At 44.3% G+C, this 25,789-nt stretch overlaps 1 protein-coding gene and 1 pseudogene across 1 annotated transcript in view; one reads left to right on the top strand and one right to left on the bottom strand.

The window, feature by feature from the left end:
• The window catches only part of LOC146839013 (NACHT, LRR and PYD domains-containing protein 1 homolog), a 35,044-nt pseudogene extending 15,489 nt beyond the window's left edge, over positions 1-19,555 (bottom strand).
• The window catches only part of LOC146839012 (uncharacterized), a 47,456-nt gene extending 22,294 nt beyond the window's left edge, over positions 1-25,162 (top strand). Inside the window, exon 3 of the mRNA XM_085603043.1 lies at positions 19,876-25,162. Coding sequence (XP_085459169.1) covers positions 20,518-22,113 — 1,596 coding nt within the window. The 5' untranslated portion in view covers positions 19,876-20,517 and the 3' untranslated portion in view covers positions 22,114-25,162. The remainder of the gene's footprint in view (positions 1-19,875) is intronic.
• The last annotated feature ends 627 nt before the right edge of the window (positions 25,163-25,789 follow it).

Here is a 25,789-nt window from a genome sequence, read left to right as displayed (position 1 = left end):
TTCATAATGTGAACAAAATCCTTACAGCATACCTTTCAGGTCTTTGAGGTATTTGGTAATGGTAGACGCATTTAGTGTGGTCCTATTGTTACTTCTACAAATATGTGCTAAGATATTCACATCCCCTGTTCTATCCTTGTTCTCCCTTTGCTAATTATGCAGTTCTCAGGAGGTGCAACTGCTACGTACTCAGTGTGTTTACAGAAGAGGATATTGTACATTAGGACACAGCCCACGTAGTTAGAGACAGGTATGACATTGTAACACATGCTCTGTCAACTGTCCTCCTGTCCCGTCTTTATCAATGGCAATTTATTCAATGTGGTACAAAAGTCATTGTAATAGCAGAAAAGGGGGGTCAATGCTGCTAGTGGCACCCATGATAATTTTCTCTAATTGTTCTGAAAGTCTTGAGTAAGTCTTGAGACATTGTTCCAATCGTTGGTACGTGTGGCTAGTGTGACTAGTTGGAAGAATGTCTTATCTTCTGCTGCGTCTGTACTATGTTCAAAATAGTCTGCAGAATAATAATGTAGAGCCTCAGAGATGATCCCATAAACAGAAAAAGTAACCGTTGGTGCCTGTCTTCAAGTAATTTGAGAGGTTTGCAAGCACTTCTTATTACTTAGGCACATTCGATATGAAGAAACAAAGTGAAGAAAAGGTAAAGATGTCTCGTTGTCACAACTTGTAGACTGAGGGGTCGGGGCGTCGATGTTTCCAGACGTTCTTTAGGTGATGTTTCCTAGGGGCCCGCTTACACACTTGTCCTTTTCTCCTCTGTGTAGCACGTGCAGCCCTTCAGGATGAGCTTGGGATACCATTCCCACTTGGTAGTTTCCGTGGAACACATGTAGTTTCTGTGTGGCTCCTTGACCCTTGCACAACCCCTCAATCACATGTGAGATGAACGCCGGTCCATTTTTAGAACCCAAAGCATAGGTTCTCAAATGTGCGGTATGAACTCTTTCAGGAGGCATTTGGCAATAGTTTGTGCACTGCTGTTCTTGAATTGGCTGGCCTTAGTCCATTTGCTGATCATGCACACAATAACCAACACGTACTTGTAGTTTTAGTAGGGGGTATGTTGATGAAGTCCATTTCATGTGGGGAAATGAAGTCGGCCGAAGCAGTGGAAATACAGCTTTAGGAAAACAGTCTGGTCCTCCTATCACATCGTACAAGTGTTTTCACCATGAAAAAAGACAGGCCATGGGGGAAAGCATTATGGTTGGTAAACATTCCTTTCCATTTGGGCCTACATACCCCTTTTCTGTTTGCATACATCCTCCCCTGTTCCCTTCTTCCTTTCCTTCCACCCAGCGCTTTTAATAATATATTTAGTGTCATATGCTATTCTTTCTTGTACATCTGCCTCAATAAATTCTTCACCAATTGATACACAGTCCTTGGGGGAGGTGTGTGCAGCACATTCTACAATTGAAACTGGAAGCAACAGGCCTTGCAATAGTTGAGCTATTACTGGTGCACGCTGCATGTGTTGTCCAGCTGAGGTAAGGTGGGAACTCCAAATGAAGACAAGAACACAAAAATTATATTGGCATCCCCGTACAAGACTTTAAAACGAAATTCATTATCTTCAAAAGCAAAAGAGGAATTAAAACATTGTACCATAGCTTGACCCAACAGAAAACACAGATGAAAATCTCTGTCACAGTAACACATTTAGTAATCAAGACACTCATAGTTGTCAAATTGTTCCCAGGGATGTGTAATTCCTAGAGCCCCACGCCCAGGACACATCCGTTTGAGGTCAAGGGCAACAAGCCTTCATGCATATTTTGTCTCTGGGGACAAGTAGGCCCAACCCTCTACATCGCAATCCCTTTGGCTGTCAGTTTACAGTACCACACTATGGATCAGGGAAAGGCATTGTCTGCAATAAAGGCAATATTTGTGTCCATGCGTTAATGCTGTTCAAACTTGCATTTGTTGTACATTAATTAAAAAGGCTTTATTATTAGGGCGAGCGCCCTAAGTAAATGTTGTAAGATCAGACTGCACTCCTGACAGTGGTTGGAGTATGAAAATGTGTACACACTTTTTCAATTCTTAGCAATGTGAGGCTATGTATACTGCTCTCAGAATGCTCTTCAATTAGATGCAAATATTTGCAGAAGCTTGAAAGCAAGACTGATAATTCTTTGCTTTTAAAATAAAATGTTCACAAAAAGAATGCAAGACATTTAGGTAAACTACTGGAATGAGGTAGGTACCATTTCTTTGCAACATAAAAATAAACAAGCATTGGTAAAGCCAATAAAATTGTTGTTCAGCCTTTTGGCTTTGTCAATGCACAACTTGTCTTGGCAATATTTTCATGAAACCTCATTGGTGTGGGAGCTGCTGGGCCCTCATCATTATAACAAACATTGGCAAAAGCAGAAATTGTTGTGGTCTCAAAAATCACACATTGCACAGTAGTTCCTGGCGCTGGATAAAACAACTCTGTGTGGATATGCTCCTTGTGAAAGAGCAGAATGAAGTCACTCCCAGTGAAGCTAGCCAAGAGAGGGAGGGAGAGACAACATTTTACTAAACATAAAAGGTCATTGTTAACGCCAGACCTAATTAGGGGCCAAATCATGAACTAAAGCGCGCCCATGTCCTTGTATTAAGTGCAGATATACAACTGTTGTAAATTCACAAGACTACAGAAACCTATTTTCAAACACCCTGAAATATTGCACCTATATATCAAAACATACATTAACTCTGCACACATTGTATCCTTGAAACATTGTAATACGAAGCACATGATTACAAATGATCAATACCTAAACATAATATAAACACAACATTACTACTTTTCTTTACTCCTATCCTCTGTGTCCCTGGCAAATGTACTGCACTGAGAATGCATTTTAGTACATTTCACCTTACACGGTAATCTATTACTCAAATATTCTTGTGAAGATGGCGTTGTTTCTGTTGTAGCTGATCACCTGTCCTCTTCTTCTTTGGACTCAGGGATGATGGGGCGGACCCTTCTCTTCTGCCTGAATACCTGAGTAGAAAGAAACTTCGCAGCGGGTGTTAATTTATACAAAAACATGCCTCTTACATAATTTCAATGCCACGGTGATGTCTAGTTGATGTGACCTATACATATATTAATTGATCAGGGAGAAGTATATGGGGCGTTAAGTAGTTGTCAGAACATTGTAATATTTGTGAGTGAAAACAGAGTGATCCATGGGCAATAAACTACATTTGCTTTCTCTCAATTCTCAATTCATTACCTTTGAACAGTCCGTTCAGGCGTTGCTGAAAGTTGTTGCTGCTTTTATATCATAATGGACACATGGTCTAGCTGTCATCCAAGCGTGTGGGAAAATGTGGTAGGCCTAAGCCTGTGGTATGATACATTTGCCTATTTGTATTATATATCGAACCAGACACGAGGTGATGAAAGCAATAACATCGAGCCCATGTAAGCAAACATCCCGAAGACAGGAAATCCAATACACTTCTTGGAGACGCAGGGAAGAATCTAATGATAATAACCTCTAATCATTCATTAACTAAGAAAGCGAAAGAAGAACCCAAACAGAAGATAGAAACTTTTAACCCCTTCTGTGCCACGCCCTTTCCCCCTCCTGTGCCGGGCGTTACATTAGTGGGTGGGGTTCATGACGAGATAGTCTCGTCATGGGCACAGCGCGACCGTGCTCCATGACGAGACTATCTCGTCATGGGCACTGAAGAGGTTAAGAAAGATAAAAACTTGTAGTGGTCGAACTGAAAAATATATGCAACCACCTCTAAAGTCTGCAACTCTAATTTTAGAAGGCCTCTCTAAATTCACACCTTTTATTCTGACAATACTGCAATACTGAGTATTGCTTACTCTATGCATACCATCCTTTAATATTGAGATCTACTTTATCTCTGCGCGTATTATTTATTCTTATACTTTCCTAGTACTGGGGCATGTGGTGGCTACCTGTGGTAATCTTATTCCTACGAATCTCTGGTTTTCTCATATTTTGAAGGCTGCACACAGCTTGTGCATATCCGAAAACTTATTCCTCACTTCCTCTCACCCATCGGTATATAAACACATACATATTCCCTCACTGAACTGCTCCACGTGAAACCTGAAAACACTGTATTCAATCTTGGCTTCACCCGTTACCACATTGTGTGATTCTAGGCAACTATTCCTTCTTCACTTCCACAAACACAAACATATTTCTACACATACATTTTTCTTTCTACTAAATCCTATGTTCACTACCAAACACAGGAAGCACCTTTCCTGCCTGGCTCAACGCCCAGAATCTGTGGTCGGCCAGGACTGCTACTTCTGAAGGCAGCCTCAAAAATCTGTTAACCCTTCAACACCATGTAATATCCAGACACGTGTTGTCTTTAATTGTACGTAAAATATAGCTTATTTCAAAATAATATGGTTTCTTTGTAAAGCACACGTTTACTCAGAATGGTATTGTGGCGCAAAATAGCAAATCTTTCCTGTTCCCCTAACTCAATGGTACTTATTTTATCCAACTTGGAAAGATGAAAGGCTGAGGAGATCTGGCAGCACTTGACGTGTGCCCATGAAGTCAAACCATGGGTATATCTAGCGTGCATTCCACTCCATCATTTTATCTCTAAAGTGTCACTAACTTTCTTGGCCATGAGACACAATTTCAATATTTTTCCTATTAACTAACCCCAACTGTGTGCTCTTTGTGGCAGCACTTACTGGATCTGCCCTAGCATGATGGGCTACTGCTTGTGCCTGCTTCACTTGCTGCTGAATTTGGAACGCAGGTAGGAGTAAATTATTCTGTACATCTGTTGCTCAGTACTACAGCATTTGGTGTAATCTTCAGTGTGAATTTTAATTGGCCATCCAAATAGAGAGATATTAATAGTATTTGAAACTGAAAGTATCTCCTTTTCTGCCAGGAAACTATATTACCTATATTGATGGCATTTTTAGTCTTTTTAATATTGTGGGCCATGATCCATAAATATCATAAGGAACAGCTCCATTTAACCTGGTATTACAACTTCTATCATTGTGCTCTGGGCGGTAAGGGACGGCAGTCCTTGACCTCATCTTATTATGTCATTCTTTCTTTTGTGTGGCTGGTCTATCATTTGACGCTGGGCCTAGTCTATGGTGTAATAGCAACCAGAAAACACAAAAAGGTGCTGTGTGTTGTGGCGAGAAATGCATGCAAAAAGCCTTCCTCCCCTTCTTACTTCCACTTTACTGAATATTCAAGTGGAAGGAACCTTTACTATGGGTGCAAGCACGCCAGAAAGGTGAAATGAGAAGCGCGAGGTGTCACTGTCAAGGAACAGAATATACTTAATTTAGTGTGTACTGAGTTAAAATAGGGGAGCCTATTTAAAACTGTGCACAAAAAGACGTAATTAAGAGTCATGAAGGCAGCTACTTGGAAGCTAGACACAGTATTCACTGGATGCACCGCGCACCAGTTGAGTGGTCTCTAATTGAACCTGTCTCAGTTAAAATGGGTGTGCTTGGCACGTACCCAGATGTTCCTGCTTATCACTTCTTACTGTAGTGCACAAGAGACGTACACCTACATATAACATCTCCTGTGGCACCACTGTGAGAGAAAGAGATGAGATGGGCCCATAAGCAAAATAAGAGAAAGTATTTCCCTTCTAAAAACAAAGGTTTTACGTTGCAGTGCCACCTTTATTCATCAAATTATTAACCCAGCAGAGAATATATTCATCAATTTGTTAGCTCCTGAAAGACTATTCAAAACTACAATTGTAATCCGGCAAAAATAGTAACACAAGAATAGATGTTTATGACGCTCAAGTATCTAGAAGGCAAACCCTTAAATGAGAGAATTAATCTTGCAAGAATTTACAATTATAAATTACATATAGAGGCAATGAAAGGGTGAAATTTCATGGTCCTGGGGCACTGCACCAAGGCATCTTAATTTGAGGGGGTGCTTCTGCAAAAGTATGACAAAATAGACGTGTGAACGATAGGGAAAAATAGATGTCTTATCTGCATGAAAGAAGAACCCCTTTGTTTAAAGAAAATTCAATAAATAGCCTGGAAGTCTTAACAAAGTCTTGGCATTTAAAGACACATTTCTGAAGCGAAGAACAAACTCATGTAATGCAAATATATTTAAAGTTAATGAAAATACTTTCAAAATGCAACATACACTTTACTGCAATGCTAGGAATGCACATGTTAAGTTAGGAGGGACAACCATTAGTGCTTTGCAATAATGTTTTAGAATAAGGGTAATGCAGAGGAGAGAGACAAAGACCATTTCAAAGCACAATAAGAAATTATAGCTTCAGCCAAAGATGCTCAGGTAGAGGGCTGAAGGAGACCACACAGGCGTCAGTGACCCAAGGGGTCACTGCACCAGGGTAGTCCGTCGAATGTGCTAAGGAGCATATTTTTATACTCTTTTAATGATAAACTATTGACCACAAAAGGACAACATTGTCAGGTGCCACTGACCTATAGGACATGACGCATTGTGGTCACTTCTGGGAAAAAGGCCTATAAGCCAGTTAAGCGAGGGGAGAGACGCTAAATTGCAAATCGAGAGAAGGTGACAGACATTATATCTATTAAAGTACACCGCATGTAGCTGAAAAAGGAGAAGAACAGAGGACACCCATTACAATATGGAGAGAGAAGTCGAAAGGCGTTGGCTAGTGCCAGGCCTAAGATAGGAAACCACAATGCAACGTGATGAAGAAAAGTAGCTCCGCTTTTGGAAGCACGCAGTTGAAAAAAGACACTGTTAAACGTTCAAACAATACAATCCACACCAAATAAGTAATCAAAATTCAAAACAAATGTGAGCTGCCAGATGCAGTTCCATAAACATGTATCTGTGGCACAAAGTGAGATGCCAGACACAACCTCCTGTCACCAAGTACATGCTTCACAATATAAATGTGAGGAAATAGTTAAACAATTCGAGATATATTGTTGTGCACTACGTGGTCAGTTATCTGAAAATGACCTGTGCTAATTAAATGTGGTGCTGAGCCACATGGGTTAGACAGGGGCTAGGGGGGGAAAAGGGGTAACTACATAATACTATTTATTCACAAAAAGGCAACAGCTCTAATATATAAAAACAGTTACAATCCTAGTTATTATTGGTTTTACTAAATACATGAAAGGTCGGTGCGACAGGCACAGATGCTTAAAAAGACAACCACAATGCATGCTAAAAAAGGCCATAATAAAAAGACATTTGACCCTAAAATATTCGCACTTCAATTAAACAAAATGTGAAGCATATTATGTACACGTCTATCTATATATATATATATATATATGAACCCACAGCGCTATTTGCACATTCTCCTCTGCTGTCCTAAATGCGTACAGAAGGGTGTCTCAAAATAACAAAGCAAAAAACAAACGTCTTTACATTTCACTTTATCATTTCAACACAGGAAGAGAACAGGAAACCACATTGGAAGGTGTTCTGTTCATAAACCATAATCACACAATACTCATGTTGACAGTCTTTGGAAATAAAAATATACATATATATACTGACAGTCCCTCGCAAAAGCCGAGGAAGTCTGATAACTGTTTATCATAAATCCTCATGTGCCAGTCACAAGACGTAGAGTGACACATCTTATCCGGGACTCGAAACCGCTCCTGAGCCCGCAAAAAGCTGAGGTTTGCATCATGCAAACTCCTTGCCTTCCTGCCCAGGCGTAAACTCTTACATAATATCTAATAAATCATCCCGGGGAAACCACTTATAATCCACACTAAACAGGAGATATCTGTAAACCCGTTAGCTACGCGGGCACGAATAATCAGTCCTCTTCCCTACTAGTACTGAAGTAGGGGCCTCTGCTGAATTAACAGAGGAGCACCAGAATATTGCTGAAAGATTACGATAGTAAATCGAATCCCTCCTTCTCTGTCAGGCGATCCCTTGATCTCCTGATACAGAGGCCCTCTTATTCCACTATATAAAAAGAGGCACCATGGCAAGCCAAACCTAAAATAAAAATGAGCACCACCGAAAGACCCCAGACACAGTCTTTCCCTTATCCGTTATATTTTTCCTTTTTGATTTTTTTTTGTTTTTGTCTTTGTCTGTTTTCCAAACAAAATATGATACCATAAATGAAGCTAAGTGAGGCCGTAAAAGACACCAGACGCAGCCTTTACCTTTGGCTCTACGAGAGGCACAACAATAGCATACGTCTATTTATAGCAAAGAAAACCAAACACATAAATCAGCTAACTTCCTAACTTCACTCTCTAGCTCAGAATTCCATGTCGCACACAAGCGTCCCCAGCTTTAGAATGTCCTTTTAGCGAGACCAGCCAGACAGGGAAGAAACACTGAAAGAGGGAGAAAGAATGCAGAGGTCTCACAAGTGCTCCTCTCATAAACCGTCACCAGACACAATCACGTCAGGCAGATGTACTCAGAGGCTTCAGTCAGAAAGGAATCACGAGTGCTCAGTCTGCCTCCCCTCGGTCCCAGCCTTCTCCGCCTGTCTGCTGGTACTGCTAATTTGAGTCATACGGCACCAAAATGTTGGAGGGAAGATTTACTACGGGTCAAGGAGGCAAGGGGCGGAACACAGAGCCCTAGGAGTCACCATGGAATGAGCAAGAGAGTGAGTTAGGGACAAAAGGGGCACCTTAATTTGAGCCGGGGTGCCTAGGAACGCTTGCTCTAAAAATGAAGAAAACAGATGTTAGAAATGGGATTTCTGGTTGGCTAGGGCTTGCGCCAAAGTCAGGCAGAAACCACCACTCTAGTCAGGGCTGGGGAGTTACACGCCAAAGATAACCCCTGCTCACCCCCTTGGTAGCTTGGCACGAGCAGTCGGGCTTATCTCAGAAGCGATGTGTAAAGCGTTTGCGCGCGCACCCAGCAACAACACCCAAGGCCCACCACAAAAGAAACTCCACACAAGGTATTATATAAAAATAGCCTTTGTATTACCAAAACACATTAGATAAAAACACACACTTTACAATGTGCCAACGGGCACGGGCAGAGTTTACAAGGGATTATATGTACAGGGGACAGGGCCACATGGACCACTGTCAGGAATTAGCACTTTGTAGAAGTGAGCACTTAGAACATAGGAATAATACTTGAGAACATAGCACATACAATCACTGTAGCACTAAATAACATATGTAGCACACGACCAGTAACTACTGGTAACAGGTAAGTACCACCTACGCAACCCTAACCACCTTAGGAAAATATTACGCAGGGAATCAGGACCTCACTAGTACCACCTGTACTAGGAGAAAACAACCACCTAAGTATCACAATACCTGTAGGGGTAAAAGCACCTTACACATGACACATAAAAGCACATTCAGAGGTGTAAACACAAGGCACATGACGCATAAAAACACATTCAGAGGTGCAGGTTAGGAACAATAGCGCAAAACTCACATTAGCCACCACTTGTGGCAGTCCCTAGGCCAACTGGCCTCGTAGGGGCTAGGACGCCCTGTGTCCCAATGTCAGGACAAGACTGCGCCCACAGTCTAGGCAAAACGCCAAGCGCCCAGGAGCAACTGAGCACAGCCTACACGTTGCAGCTGCCCACTAAGTGCTGGGCAGCTGGGAAAATGCTGGGGCACCACTGTGCCTTTTAAACCAAATATAGCAGCCACGTGGAGCCTCTCTGGGCTCTAAAGTAATGATGCCCCCGAGAACGTTGTAGAGCCGAGCGCGGCACTGAACCAACCAAGGCACCCGTCGTTGGAGCCCTCGTGGGCTCTGTTAACAATATGCCCCCGTAGAGCCTTCGAGGCTCTCACTGATAATGCTCCTGCAGTTAGAGGGAGGGAGGCCTCGTTGGAGCGGCCCACTGCCAAGCGGGGCCGCTCTGGACTGAATGCAGGTGCCCCTCTCCGTTGGAGTCCCACTTCGGGGAACTCGTGAGCCTCACAGGCTTTTAAAACAAATATGCCCCCGCGTTGGAGTGCTACTCGCGCTCGAGAACACTACGTAATAGTGCCCCCAGAAGCTGGAGCCACGTAAGCTCTGCACAACAGTGCGCCCCGCGTTGGAGCGGACCGGCAACCACAGGACGCGCACGGAGTCCCCCAGCCCTGCTCAACTCACCGGGCTGCTGCTCGGGGGGCTCCCGCGTGTTCTCCGCTCTCTGCTGGCTGTCGGTAGCATTCCGGCGAGGCAGGCTCCCAGGTCTTTAGATGCGGCGGGCCTTAGCGCTTCAGGCCGATGACCAGTGCGGGGGCGTCTCCGGGGCTCAACACACACAGCCGCGGGTCCTCGGTGGGAGGCAGGGTAGGCTCCCGCCCTCCTACTTCCTGTTGTCCCGGAGTCCCGCCTGACTTCCTACTAGCCCGGCCGCGGCGGTGATTTCGGCAATAAGAGGGGTAGGCTCCCTCGTTATCAACGCGAATAAGCGGGGTGGGCACCCGCCACCCAAATAATTAAATAAGCGGGGTAGGCACCCGCCAACAAGCACCTAAAGACGGGGTAGGCTCCCGTGACACCGGCAGCACACAGGGTGGGCACGGCAGAAAAGCGGGGAATCCCACGCCGGGGTTCCCTCGCTAGTTATCGCAGCTCAGCGCTGCTGGCCCCCACGAAGGTGCTCTTCGGGGAAAGCACTTCTCGATGCTGGGGCCACAAATAAAGCACTCCCAGCGCTACAGGTGAAATAAAAAGTGCTTCCAGACGCTTAGAGAAAGTCCAGCAAGTAAAGGTCCTGGCAAAGTTTTATGAAGGTAGGCAGGGGGGCAAGGCTGGGCCAGGGGCCAGCTCACTGGGCCCTCCAGGCAGGAAGGCAGTTCTAAGTGGCGGTTCCTCCTGGCCTCCAGCAGCAGCAGCCCCCCCTCAGCTTGGATCCTGAAAGAGAAAATTTTTCATGGGGTCGCAGCCCCTTCTTATACACAGAACACCTTTGTCTCAAGGTGCAGGGAAGGGGCGAACCAGTTACAACTGGTTCCTGAGCACTTTGTTTTGCTCAGCCCCTCTCCCTATTCAGAGTGCAGGCCAGGGTCATCAGTCGCACCACAGGGGGCAGAGCCAGCATTGTGTGGGGAAAGCCCAGCCCTATTCAGGACCCAGGTGTACTCCTCCCACCCATCTAGCTGCTGATCTCCCTATTCACCACCGGGTGACTCCTCCTGACTCTGGGGAATCCCTAGCCCGTCACATGACCTCAGTCAGCCAATCACGCGACAGGCAGTCTCTACACATTTATGCCAGCGTCCAGAAGTGGCACTTCCATACTAGCTACACGCACGCCGCACACATCATTGCGCAGCATTTAATCACACGAGTCCGCACATACCAGACTCTGCACACCCCACGCATCAGGAACTACCAGGGACACATACATTCCCCATGCATTCCTACGGGAGGGCAGGCCTATCTCACCATATGCACTCAGAGTGCGCACACACTTTCCTCTGGGCCACAGGGAAAGTGCGCAGAAACAAAAAATCACTGCCACCAGGTCACAAGTAAAAGCAAAAAGTTCAGGGGTGAACCTGCCAGAAGGGCCAAGTCCAACACAGACATATGAGACATGGAATTGGAGGCAGAATACAATGGCAGTTTAATGAGAAGATGCCACTTCAAAGAAACTGCAAGACAAATGCATTATGAGACACATAAGTTACATCAAGGAAAATGTTCTCAGAATGTACAACACTTTTACCTAGGAACATTCACGTGTACCCAAGAGTGAGCAATCCTGCAATTACAATACAAAATATTTTACATGCAGAAGTGAAGAGAACAATGGTTAAACATGACATGACAATTCATATAGGTAAAATAGAACAAGATACTTCAAGCAAAGCAGAGCAAGACATTTTAAGCAAGAGAAGACTAGAGCTCTCAGCTCTTGGGGAAAAACCTGCACAGCCTGTTACCTACATACAGACAGCGAGGTAGTCCGCCGATGACTGTGTGGGCTCCCTTTTTATATCATGTTTAGGCTATGAGAGGCATCATCTCACGCCACTTCTACCTACGTCAGGCTACCCAAAAAGCTTTGTCTGCAATTTTTACCAGACATTTCGTCATTTACCCACTTAATGCCGACAATGAACTAGGTGAAAAGGTCAGTTTTTAAGGCCAATCGCTTGTCGTAAGTTGCATAGAGCAAGCAGAAAATAAGTGGATATTGTACGGGAATTCGATATATACATGTATAAATCTCCTCTGTTCTCTAACTTGACACTCTGCGGTTGCCACTTCCTTAAAAGCATGTACCAGCCCAGGAAGCAGTCTGCTGCATGTCGAAAGAACAGGGGGATGTTGAACTCTGATACAGTGAACTGAGCACTCGGGTAGGGTGGGGGCTACTAGTCTGGAGCAGGAGGCCTCGCAGAAAGAGGAGCTGGATATGATTTGGGTCAGACCTGCCTTCAGCCTGTTAGACAGGAAAATGGCAGAACTATGGTAAATTTAACAAAGAGGCCTACATATTGAACAGAAGGGCCTACACAGGGGTTTTATGCTGGCTGAGTGGTAAGGATGTCCCAGGGTATTTGTCATATAGTAACACAGGACCCCCTGGTCAATTTAATACGGCCTACAAATGCGGCTGGCATGGCAAGGACAAGGGTCTCATACTTCAGGTGTGGACAGAACGGGCCAGGGGCCACCTATGATATAAAATCTACCCTCTCTCAAAATGGTAATTAATTATCTTCATTATCATGGTATTTTTTGTCTCTGGGGCTTTTCTGGGGGCATTTAAGTGGGGTGACTCTCCTTCCCTCCAATGGAGGAGCCGCCCGCAGAGACACAGGTAAGACAGGCAATAATAAACAATAATAACCATCGCAACAACAGTATCAAGAGAGCTAAAGCAAGAATTTGTTCATCAGTTGCACTTTCTCTAATTTTTTAGGTCTCGCCTAGCGACGCAGCGCATGCGTTGCTTGCCTTGGCGAGACCTATAGTCGTCGGTTTTGCTAGCTTTTGCTAGCGAAGGGAGACAGGAGATGGCACGTGCCCGAACAGGCGATGTGCACGCGCACGCACATCTCCTGTCCGTGTTTGTGGTGTTTAAGCAGAACGCATGACTCTCATGGCGACAACTTGTTTCTAGAAGAGGCGGCCGTGAAGAATCTGAAATGTCTCTGAAAACCCAGGCGTTCAGGGCGGTCTCGAGCTCCTCCTCTTCCCGGATCTCCCCCACACAGTACAAGGCAGCAAACATATCCCTTATGCTGGCGTGTCGATATTCAAACTTCTCTCCACCCTTGTCTACCGTAAAGAAGAACTCTGCAAGATGTTTAAAGAGGCAATCTGTGTGTGAACAGTTTATTGTAATGTCTTTTTTATTTATTTCCTGCACTCCGTAAATAAGAATATTGTAAGACTTCTCGCACAGATGATGGACAGAATTCTGAATGCATTCTGGTACATCGGATGCATCATTCAGTAATGACACGCAGCACTTGTGATCAGTGTGTCCTGTCTCCTCTAAGGTGGCCTTCAGACTGACCTGCAGAAGAGAGTACAACATTCTGCTGCGTGTGGCCAGAGCTCCCTCAGACTGAGGACAAGACCCTTTCTTGTATATGTGACACAGGGCGCTGCTTAGCAGAGGAACTGACAGCAAACTGCACAATTTATAGTTGCTGATAAATCCAGAAACCGGTTTTGATCTGCCATCACCAGACAGGAATTTCTGACAGTATTCCTGAACCTGATCCTCAGTGAAAGCTTCCAGTATAAATGTAGAGGTGAAACGTTCTCCCATTCTACACACAGAACCCATCCGAGAAGTGATTAAAACATGTGTGTCTGGAGAAGCTCCCTGGATGTGACTTTTGATATCAGGGTGCTTATATCGAGGCGTGTGTCAATATCACACATGGCATCGGGTGGTGAGCTGTCCGTCAGTTCTTGATTAAACTCACCCAGGCCGTCCAGAATGATGAGCACTTTGTCCGTGTTGAGCAGCCCAGTGAGCACTGCAGACAACCCTGGGTACTTGCTTTCTAAGAGGCTTCTCACACTTAGAGGACCCTTCATGGTATTTAACCAATTTAGGGCCATATGTAGGTGGCCTAACATTTACCACTTCATAAATACCGAATTTTACCGATTCAGTATTTATGAAGTGGTAAATGCTATGTAGGTAATCCATCGGTAATATTTACCGATTCGGAATGGGTCGGTAATTTAGAATCGGTATTTACCGATTCGGTAATGGTAACTGGCTTCCCATTGATTCCTATGGGCCAGGAGGCCCATAGGAATCAATGGGAAGCCAGTTACCATTACCGAATCGGTAAATACCGATTCGGTAATGGGGGGAGCACAATCAAGGGTGGCAGGGTGTCACAGTGACACCCTGTTGCACCCCTGATTCCTGCATGTGTGCACATGTGGCACACATACATGCCCTAAGGGCATGTATGTCTGCCACATTGCACACTTCAAAGTGCAAAAAAATGCTTTTTCACAGCCATTCGTCATTTACCACCAACTTTTAGTTGGTGGTAAATAACGAATCCCCACAACAACCACACACTCCCCCTATATATCGTTTCAGGATTTGGTATTTACCGACTCGGTAAAATTACCGATTCGGTAATTTTACCGATTCGGTAAATTACCGATTCCTGAAATGTGCCCCCTACATACCTTAATGTCATGTATATGATACATTTGCAACAAAGATTCCTTTGCCCAGATGCCCATTGTTTCAGAAGCCCTTTCGAGAAGCAGCTTTTTCCAATTCCAGCATCTCCCGTTATCAGCATCCGCTGTGAGATCAGCTCCTTTGTTTCATCAGTGAACAGAGCTTCTGACTCTACAGTAATCTCCTTTTCTTCAAACGCAAACTCCATGCGTTCAAGCAGTTTCTCTTTATCCGAGTATTCAGGCTTCCTCTCTTTCTCCGTCCAGTTAGGCTGATTTTCCCCACTCGTGTTAAACCTTCTGCGCAAGTGAACATCGTGTTCCAGTCCTCCAGGGCGGGTGAACTTGCAACCGACGACTTCTGTGCTGTGAACTTTATTCCTGTAGGATTCAATTGACCCTGCAAAAGAAAAGGCAGCTTTAGAAATATTTTTACATTATCTCATCTGGTAGAAAATATCATTCAGGAACATCTAGCAAACAAGCTTTTGCAATGCAATAGGTCTCGCATTTGCAAGAGTTTGAGCGATTGGCATTGTAAGCTACAATGCCTTTTATTTATGTGTTTTGAAAATCCGCAAGCGGTGCGTAGACACACACTTTGTACTTATAGTTGTTGCTTACAAGAAGCAAGGCTCGTAGTAACTGCGCCTCTTAACTGCCAGCCTTGTTTCTCGTAAGCAAGGCCTATAAGAACAAAGTCCGTTTTTACGCACCGCTTGCAGGTTTACAAAAAACATAAATTAAAGACATTTTCATTTACAATGCCAATAGCTCAAACTCTTGCAGATGCGAAACCTATTGCATTGCAAATGCTTGTTTAAAGATGCAGGTGACGAGTTAATTCAGATTTCAGATGGTAGTGAATTCCAGATTCTCTGGGCAATTCCAGAGAAGGCTCGATTGTATGTTTTCTTCTTGAAATTCTGCAGTTTCAACAGTAAAGACAACGTGTTTGTGCAATGTACAATGGGTGTTGGAGTGTGTGGCTTTGTGTATCATGCAGGCAATTGAAAATGTAATTCTTGCCTCGTAAGGGAGCCAGTTAAGTGATTTCAAATAAGGTGTGATGTGTTTAATACATTTAAATCCAGTAATAAGCCATGCAGCTGAGTTGAGGGAGGAGCTATGAAAGAGTTGGGATGCTAGAGACAGGGCGGAAGGTATGTTGATCAGTGTGGTCTGCCGTGGGTTTTTTAAGAATGGCGGTTGTCTGTCTAGACTTGAGGCAGTCTGGTATACTGCCCTGAATTAATGAATAATTTACTATTTTGATCCTGAGTGGGAGAAGAGGGGTCTTAATCTCAATGAAGAGATTTGAAGAAAGCGGATCGCTGAAGTGGTTTGAAGGTTTAAGTGTTGACAGGATTTTTAGTATGGTAATTTCTTCAAAGGATTTGAATGAACTCCACACAGCAATATTTTTGGAGGTGTGTGCAGGACGCTCAGGCCACATGGGTGGGTGGGGGTTGATATGTGAAGGCTTCGGGGGGAGATCCAATGCAGTCTTTAAGTCACTTTCAATGTTTTCGTCTTTACCAGGAAGAAGGCGGCAAGTTCTCAGCGGTTAGGCTGCAGATTAGACCCGGAAAGCAGGTTGAGTTTCCTGTTAGTATGCCATTTAATAAGTTCAAATTGTTTTTAGGTCGAGTCCTGGCATTGTTTAGCTGTTTCCTAAAGACGTTTGCTTTTGAGCTATGAATGTGTTTGTTGTAAATGATTCTTAGAGATTTCAGGTGCTGGAGGTGTTTGAGCGAGGGGGAGAATCTCCATGACCCTTCACTCAATCTTAGATTGCATCTTTCCGCGTTTAGACTACCATTGTACCAAGGCTCGGAGTCTTTGGTGGATACTCTTTTTAGTTGGAGGGGTGCCATAGAGTCTAGAATGTTTGTCATTGAATTAGTGCAATGATCAGTAAGGTCCTCGACATCTGACATGTCCTCAGGAGGGGTTAGGATGTAATTGCTGATAGATGTCAGTTCATGCAGGTTGATGTTTCGAGGGTTCCTTTTCCAGTGTCTGTTTTTTTTATTTGAACCTTTTTTTAGGACAGTGATTCAGTGATGAGCAAAGTGATGCATAAGGTAGGACAAGCCCTGATGTGTGTGGCATGTCCTAATAGTGAATTACAGCCATTTTCGTTTTTCACTATTGCAAGGCTACCTGTTCTCATATGCCAGAATGGGCTGTTAGAATTGTTACATTCTATGATCCTAACAGACCCAGGGAACATGGTAGAAATTCGAGTTTAGTATGCCTGAACTCAGAATAATAAAATACATCTTTTAGTAAAGTTTATTTTAATATTCTGTGTTTGCAAATACCACTTTTAGAAAGCTGGTATTTGCTTGCCTAACCATTTCAGCCTGCCTCTGCTATGATGTGTATCTGCCTGTCTGGTTTCTGTGAGTGACAGGGCTGGGGAATTCCAGAGGGGCAGGGCTAGGTAGCCTGGTGGTGAATAGAGAGATTGACATCCAGATAGGTGGGAGGAGTGCACCTGGACTCTGAATAGGGCTGTGCTCTGCCACCACAATGCTGGCTCCACCTCCTGTGGAGCGGCTGATGTCTCTGCCCTGCACCTTGAATAGAAAGTCAGAGACATGTCAACAAAGTGCTCAGGAACTGGTTCTGACTGGGCTAAGCCCCCCCTACCCCAGAGGAACAAAGGAATTAGGGGTATAAGTATTGGGACCCTGCTCCCAAGTAATTAGATCCTGCTTGACAAGAAGATCCTCTGCCTGAGGAGAAGGAACTGGGAAAGCTGCAAGGAGGAGTACTGCCCCTGACCTGGGGGATTGGCCCGCAGTGGTTGCCTTGCTGCTGAAGGAGAGGAGAATGACTACCAAAAGACTTTGCTTCAACTTGTGCTTAAAGATCTCCAAGGGCTCGTGAGTGAGCTTGCCCCCTGAACGAAGTCCCAGGACCAGTGGACTTCATCCGCCTCACAATCCGCTGCTAGAAACACTGTTTTTAGCATTTGCCGAGGCCGGGAGCTGTGTACGCCTCGTACCTCCAATTCGTGTCCAGCAACTCACCTATCCGCCTCAATCAACGCGTCCTACGATCCGTAGATCGCACCGTGACTGGCTGACTTCGCCGCGTACAAACGCTTTGCTTCATCGAGTCATCTTGGTTGGTACGACTCGCACCCTGCAGCTGAAGTTCAAAGCTGCCGCTCGCATCGAAGGGGGGAGTACGCACCGTACGTCCGCCCCGCACCGCAGCCAAAGACTGAAAGCCGCGGCTCCTACAGTACGGCTCATACGCCGCAACGAACCACAACCGCACCGCACAACGCACCGTCCCCTCAAGCAACGCGACTCTGGGTCTCCACGAGCCGTAGCTCGCACCGTGAAAGAAGGACATCGGCGCGTACAAAGCGTTTGTTTTCACCGCTCGTCCGTGCCGGACTCATCGAATTAAGGTACTGTGTACGACGCGCACTGCATTTGTGTGTGCACCGGACCGGAGTATCCGCTGCGCTTGTTTGACTCTTTCTGGGCAATTTCATCACCGTGAGAGCCAGACAAAGAGTACGAATCACACAGAACTCTAAAACCAAGCTTTTAAACGAGAACTCTTCATTGCTAACGGTATTGTGGTCATTTTTGTCGTTATTTGGTCTTGTGCTAAGTCTTTACATAAAAGATAACTATTTTTGATATAAATCTAGTGTGGTGTCCATTTGTGGTGTTGTCACTGAGTTACTGTATATGGTCAGAAATGCTTAACCTATAATGCTCTGAGATAAGCCTTGTCTGCTCGCGCCAAGCTACCTAGAGGGTGAGCAGGGTTATTTTAGGAGTGTACCCCCTTACCCTGACTAGAGGGGAGGGTCCCTGCTTGTCACAAGTACCTACCTGTGCCAACCAGAGATCCCCAATTCTAACACCTGTGTTTGAAGTTCTTGAAAATGCTTTTAGGTAGTTTAGGGGGGTATATGATATTGTAGGAATTACAGCCGTCTGGAGCCAGTTTGGGGTCTAGTGATCTCCGAGAAAGGGAATCCGTGGCTAAGGGCACCAAATTTCCAGAGTGGAAAGAGGGGAGGGACTGGAGTACTATATGCTTACATGTCGGGAAGCTGAGGGGAGTCAAGGAGAAGGGGGTATGGTCAGATGAAGGAAGGAAGGGATGGAGCAACTCATGGGGTGGCTGGAGGAAAGTTCCATGACTCCGTTCTACAAAGACAGCCCATTAAACAGCAGCATCATGACAGAAGATGTCCAGAGAGAAGTTGGTATTCTTTCTGTTTTGGGCTTCCCAGCGTTATATGCATGCGATTTCTAGGTGGAAATCAGCAAATCCTGAAGAGAGGGCCCAGCTGCGAATATAAAAAAGGGAAGTTGAAATACATTAGGTCTAACTAGATTTTGCAATTATGAAGATTGAACCCGGATTAGAGGGATGGGGGGATGAGATGAACAGTGGCCTAGGATGACCTTGGAAATTCGACAGACCAAGCCAGTCTGGAAATCTTAGCAGAATTAGTAAACAACATCATTCTAAGATGGCCGCCACCTTGGAAACACTTAGAAGCTATAGAACATGATAGTCCTTCTTTCATGTCCATAAGAAGGACATGCTAAGTCCTATGTCAATATCTAGATTCCTAGAGGCGCCGCCATTTTAGAGTGGGTAGGGACATTATATGGGAAGAGGGTCGGTACATGATGCAGGGCCTACAAGGCCCAGATAGAGCCCTTTATCGCCACATGGGTCCCAAACACAATCAGCGCACAAAAGGCCCCCGTAATCAGGCTTTGAGACAACAGCGAAGGTAATCCTCCTAAAAAAAAATGAGTAGTGAATGAAACCAGACACCTCCATGAACAATAAGATTTGATGTATGGCACAACATCCTGGTGCCCACCTTGCTGTCTTGAGTCTTCCTGATCCATTGCTTACTCCAAGAGCTGTTCTTATTTTAACAAAACCTTGACCATATGCATCTACCTATAGCTGTAACTAGTATATGAGTGCTATGCGAGCACCCTTTTTTAGTTACTCTATGAACACCTTTGATGAAATAAATTAGTTTGTGGCATGTTCAAAGGAATTTTTATGTAAATATCTCTGTATGGTTAAATATGTCTTAAATATGTCTTCATAAGTTTCAACAAAAGTAATAAATGAGATGCTATTACAAACAATTAAAAATTGTATATGAACATTCTGGTATTTTCCATTTAAGTAATTTAAATCTCTTTACATCCAACAGAAAACAATCATTGATTGCACAAAATGTTTAAGAATAATGAAGATAATACTGTAAATCTGCAAAAGCAAAGTCTGAAACATTGAGTTCCAGTATTCAGGAAAACATAAGTGCCGACAGAGGCAGCCGTACCGGAACATAAACTGACAGATCTTGGAAGTACCGTCAAGGGCAATTCGGTGGTTCTATGAGTCTCAGCTGTGCACCTCCGTGCCTCAAGATGAAGAAATGACCTGCTAGAAAATTAAGGCACTTCTTGTGTAAACATGTCCAATACCAGCTCTGATCATGAGGTGGTTACAGCAGTACTGTGCTTCCTGAAGTGATATCAGACCACCATTCAGTGCTAGAGGTGTATTGTAAACTCTTTCAGGCCATTCCACAGCAACCAGCGAAAAGCACAGTTAACTGAAAGTTCAAAGAAATGGGGGTTCTGCTATATAAAACACAGAGTACTGTCCCAGTGTGCACCAACCAGAAGGGCGATGGATCTTAACCTGCAAGCTTGCAGAACCATTATCCAGTCTAAAGACACAATCACCCACAAAGAAGCCTTACACATGTTATGAGTGTGGCGAATATTTTGTGACCTTTGAACTTTAGTGTTTAATCGGAAAGCAAGCGTGCAAAATACCACACACATACATGGAGTGTGAGAATAACACAAGTGCTTTATCGGTCATGTTGGCCCTACAGAAAGCACAGTCAAGAAATGTAGAAAAATACATACCCGACTCAGAGACACTAACCAAGAAAGAAAAAACATACACTTGCAGTGAATGTGGAAGTAGTTTTACGGAATCATCTAAACTCAGATGTCATCAGCGCACACACACAGGTGAAAAGCCATTTAAGTGCAGTGAGTGTGGGAAGAGCTTTATATATTTACAAAGCCTAAAATGTCATCAGCTAACACACACAGGGGAAAAGCCTTACCATTGCAGTGAATGTGTGAAGAGGTTTAGTCAATCTGTACACCTAAAACGGCATAAGGGAACACACATGGGGAAAAACCTGCTCAAGTGCAATGAATGTGGGAAGAGCTTTATATACTTATCAGGCCTAAAACTCCATCAGAGAACACACACTGGAGAGAAACCATATCATTGCAGTGAATGTGTGAAGAGCTTTTGTCAATCATCACACCTAAAACAGCATCAGAAAACACACACCGGGGAAAAACCATACCATTGCAGTGAATGTGGAAGTTGCTTTAGTCAATCTGCACACCTAAAACGGCATAAGGGAACACACATGGGGAAAAACCTGTTCAAGTGCAATGAATGTGGGAAGAGCTTTATATACTTATCAGGCCTAAAACTCCATCAGAGAACACATACAGGGGAAAAACCATATCATTGCAGTGAATGTGGAAGTAGTTTTAGGAACTCATCAACATTAAAGGTTCATAAACGAACACACACTGGAGAAAAACCATACCATTGCAGTGAATGTGGAAGTAGTTTTAGGGACTCCTCAACATTAAAGGTTCATCAACGAACACACACTGGAGAAAAACCATACCATTGCATTGAATGTGGAAGTAGTTTTAGTTCCACTTCAGGATTTATGTATCATCAACAAACACACACAGGGGAAAAATCATATCATTGCAGTGAATGCGGAAGTAGTTTTAAGAATTCAGTAACATTAAGGAATCATCAACGAACACACACAGGGGAAAAAACATTTAAGTGCAGTGAATGTATGAAGAGCTTTAGTCGATTAACAGACTTAAAATACCATCAGAGAAATCACACAGGGGAAAAACCATACAAGTGCAGTGAATGTGTGAAGAGCTTTTGTCAATCATCACACCTAAAACAGCATCAGAAAACACACACTGGGGAAAAACCATACCATTGCAGTGAATGTGAAAGTAGCTTTAGTGAATCTAAAACATTAAGGATTCATCAGCGAACACACACTGGGGAAAAACCATACCACTGCAGTGAATGTGGAAGTAGTTTTACGGAATCATGTAAACTCAGACTTCATCAGCGAACACACACAGGGGAAAAGCCTTTCAAATGCAGTGAATGTAGGAAGAGCTTTAGTCGATCTGGACACCTAAAACAACATCATCGAACACACACTGGCGAAAAACCATATCATTGCAGTGAATGTCTGAAGAGCTTTAGTCAATTATCACACCTAAAAAAGCACCAGAGAACACACACAGGGAAAAACCATATCATTGCAGTGAATGCGGAAGTAGTTTTAGTTCCTCTGCAGGATTAATGTATCATCAACAAACACACTCAGGGGAAAAACCATATCATTGCAGTGAATGTCTGAAGAGCTTTTGTAAATTATCGCACCTAAAGCAGCATCAGAAAACACACACTGGGGAAAAACCATTCCAGTGCAGTGATTGTGTGAAGAGATTTTGTTGCTTATCAGACCTACATAAACATCAGCGAACACTCACAGGAGAAAAGCGATTCCAGTGCAGTGAATGTGTGAAGAGCTTCAGTCAATCTTCAAACCTACAAAGACATCAGCGAGCACACCACCATCACTGAACATGTATAGAAATAAACATTGAGCTGATTGAATTTGGTAATAATTTAATTACATCATCAATAATACTGACCCATCCGTGGGTGTGCACTGAAGCAAAAAAGTGCAGTTATTGTGAGATGAAGGAATTATAGAAACTGATAGAATTACAAGAATGCGGGACATTCAAATACCAGCTGATTAAAAGCAGGGAATAGAAGACTGAACTAGTAGGAAAGAAGAAAAATACATATATTTGAAAAATTATAAAAGTGTCTATTCTCTGCTATTGTTTATTTCCCAACAGCTAGGAAAAACATGAAATATCAGGAACCCATTGGGAGACTAGCACAACGTGGACAAAAAGTAAAGAAACATTGTTGGTTTTTATTCTGTGAGAGAGTTATAACGAAAGAAATCCAAGCACACCAGACCATGCTGCCTGTAAAATCATCACCATGAACAATGCTTGTACTAACAAGGGTATATTCAGCTAATTCTGGAGAATAGTGATAAAACATATAAACCCAACACACTCAAAACAATTTAACAAGCACAAAATTAAGATTCTTCAGAGCTGGCTGTGGATTTGGTCATTTTATGCATCATTAATGGTTCTGTGACAGCGGCCAGAGAACTGTGTAGAAAAGCAGAAGTAAAAGCAGGAGAATGTGAGCTGCAGCTCTCTGGGTTATCCCTTGCAGTGCAGGACATTTACCTCTGAAGCAGGAGAATGTGAGCTGCAGCTCTCTCGGAGCTGCCACTGTGAGATAGCCAGGCTGAGCACACTTCAGAAGAGAGCAGGATCAATAATGAAGGTCACAGTGCTGCAGCTGTGTAATAGCAGGCCGAGCACACTTCAGAAGGGTGCAGGATCAATAATGAGGGTCACAGAGCTGCAGCTGTGTGATAGCCAGGCCGAGTACACTTCAGAAGAGTGCACGATCAATAATGAAGGTCACAGAGCTGCAGCTGTGTGATAGCCAGGCCGAGCACTACACTTCAGAAGAGTGCACGATCAATAATGAAGGTCACAGAGCTGCAGCTGTGTGATAGCCAGACCAAGCAAACTTCAGAAGAGTGCAGGATCAATAATGAAGGTCACAGAGCTGCAGCTGTGTGATCGCTAGGCCGAGCACAAGGCTTGACTTCAGAAGAGTGCACAATCAATAATGAAGGTCACAGAGCTACAGCTGTGTGATAGCCAGGCCGATGACTTCACTTCAGGAAAGTGCTGGATCAATAATGAAGGTCGCCGAGCTGCAGCTGTGTGATAGCCAGGCCGAGCACACTTCAGAAGAATGCAGAACAAATTATGAAGGTCGCAGAGCTGCAACTGTGTGATAGCCGGGCCGAGCACAAGGCTTCATTTCAGAAGAGTGCAGGATCAATAATGAAGGTCATAGAACTGCAGCTGTGTGATTGCCAGGCCGAGCACATTTCAGAAGAGTGCAGGATCAATAATGAAGGTCATGGAGCTGCCCCTGTGTGATAGCCAGGCCAAGTACTTCACTTCAGAAGAGTGCAGGATCAATAATGAAGGTCACAGAGCTGCAGCTGTGTGATAGCCAGGCCGAGCACATTTCAGAAGAGTGCAGGATCAATAATGAAGGTCTCAGAGCTGCAGCTGTGTGATAGCCCGGCAGAGCACAAGGCTTCACTTCAGAAGAGTGCAGGATCAATAATGAAGGTCTCAGAGCTGCAGCTGTGTGATAGCCAGGCCGAGTACTTCACTTCAGAAGAGTGCAGGATCAATAATGAAGGTCACAGAGCTGCAGCCGTGTGATAGCCAGGCTGAGTACTTCACTTCAGAAGAGTGCAGGATCAATAATTATGGTCACAGAGTTGCAGCTGTGTGATAGCCCGGCCGAGCACAAGGCATCACTTCAGAAGAGTGCAGGATCAATAATGAAGGTCGCAGAGCTGCAGCTGTGTGATAGCCAGGCCGAGCACACTTCAGAAGAGTGCAGGATCAATAATGAAGGTCACAGAGCTGCAGCTGTGTGATAGCCAGGCCGAGCACTACACTTCAGAAGAGTGCACGATCAATAATGAAGGTATCGGAGCTGCAGCTGTGTGATAGCCAGGACAAATACTTAACTTTAGAAGAGTACAGGATCAATAATGAAGGTCACAGAGTTGCAGCTGTGTGATAGCCAGGCCGAGCACTACACTTCAGAAGAGTGCAGGATCAATAATGAAGGTATCGGAGCTGCAGCTGTGTGATAGCCAGGACAAATACTTAACTTTAGAAGAGTGCAGGATCAATAATTAAGGTCGCAGAGCTGCAGCTGTGTGATAGCCAGGCTGAATAATTCACCTCAGAAGAATGGAGGATCAATAATAAAGGTCACAAAGCTGCAGCTGTGTGATAGCCAGGCCAAGCACACTTCAGAAGTGTGCAGGAAGTGAAGGTGTCTGTTCAGCAGATACAGATTATTAATGAAACTCTCCGACCCACATGTTGTCAGGGTGAGCACAAGACTTTTCTGCATAACAGTAAGGGATCATTAACAAAAGTCACAGAGCCTCACACTGTTTGATAGCCAGGCAAAATCACCATTTTACATTCTTGGACGACAATTTCTAGATGGCTTAATGGAGCCGAATTTTGAAATGATTGTTCAACAAAAGAAATGAAAAAAAAGATTGATTGCACAAAAGTAATATATAGCTAGAACCAATCACGATGCTTTAAAATGACCACAATAATTGCTAGATTTTACATGTTAAAAAGAAATGCATGTTTTTTGATATGTAATAAAATAAAAAAATGATTTGGATTTTCGCATTTGACTGCTGATTGTAAAGAAATTAGATTGCTCGTCTAAACTCAAGATAATTTGTGCTGTCAGCAGGTAGTCTGGCACAGGTCGCATTAGAAGGGGGTCCTGTCTCGACAGCGGGACTGCTGTCAGCAGGTAGTCTGATAGAGGTGACAGTAGAAGGGGGTCCTGTCTCGACAGTGTGACTGCTGTCAACAGGTAGTCTGGCAGAGGTGACATTAGAAGGGGGTCATGTTCCGACAGTGTGACTGCTGTCAGCAGGGAGTCTGGCACAGGTGGCATTAGAAGGGTGTCCTGTCTCGACAGTGTGACTGTTGTCAGCAGGGAGTCTGGCAGAGGTGGCATTAGAAATGGGTCCTGTCTCGACAGTGTGACTGCTGTCAGCAGGGAGTCTGGCAGAGGTGGCATTAGAAGCGGGTCCTGTCTCGACAGTGTGATGCTGTCAGCAGGTAGTGTGGCAGAGGTGGCATTAGAAGGAGGTCCTGTCTCGACATTGTGACCGTTTTCAGCAGGTAGTCTGGCAGAGGTGGCATTAGAAGGGGGTCCTGTCTCGTCAGTGTGAATGTTGTCCTTGGGGAGTCTGGCAGAGGTGGCATTAGAAGGGGGTCCTGTCTCGTCACTGTGAATGC

This window comes from Triturus cristatus, chromosome 4_2 (assembly GCF_964204655.1).
Source record: "Triturus cristatus chromosome 4_2, aTriCri1.1, whole genome shotgun sequence".
Lineage (NCBI taxonomy): Eukaryota > Metazoa > Chordata > Amphibia > Caudata > Salamandridae > Triturus > Triturus cristatus.
Note: the sequence above shows the minus strand (reverse complement) of the source record. Positions and strands in the feature narration are given on the sequence as shown.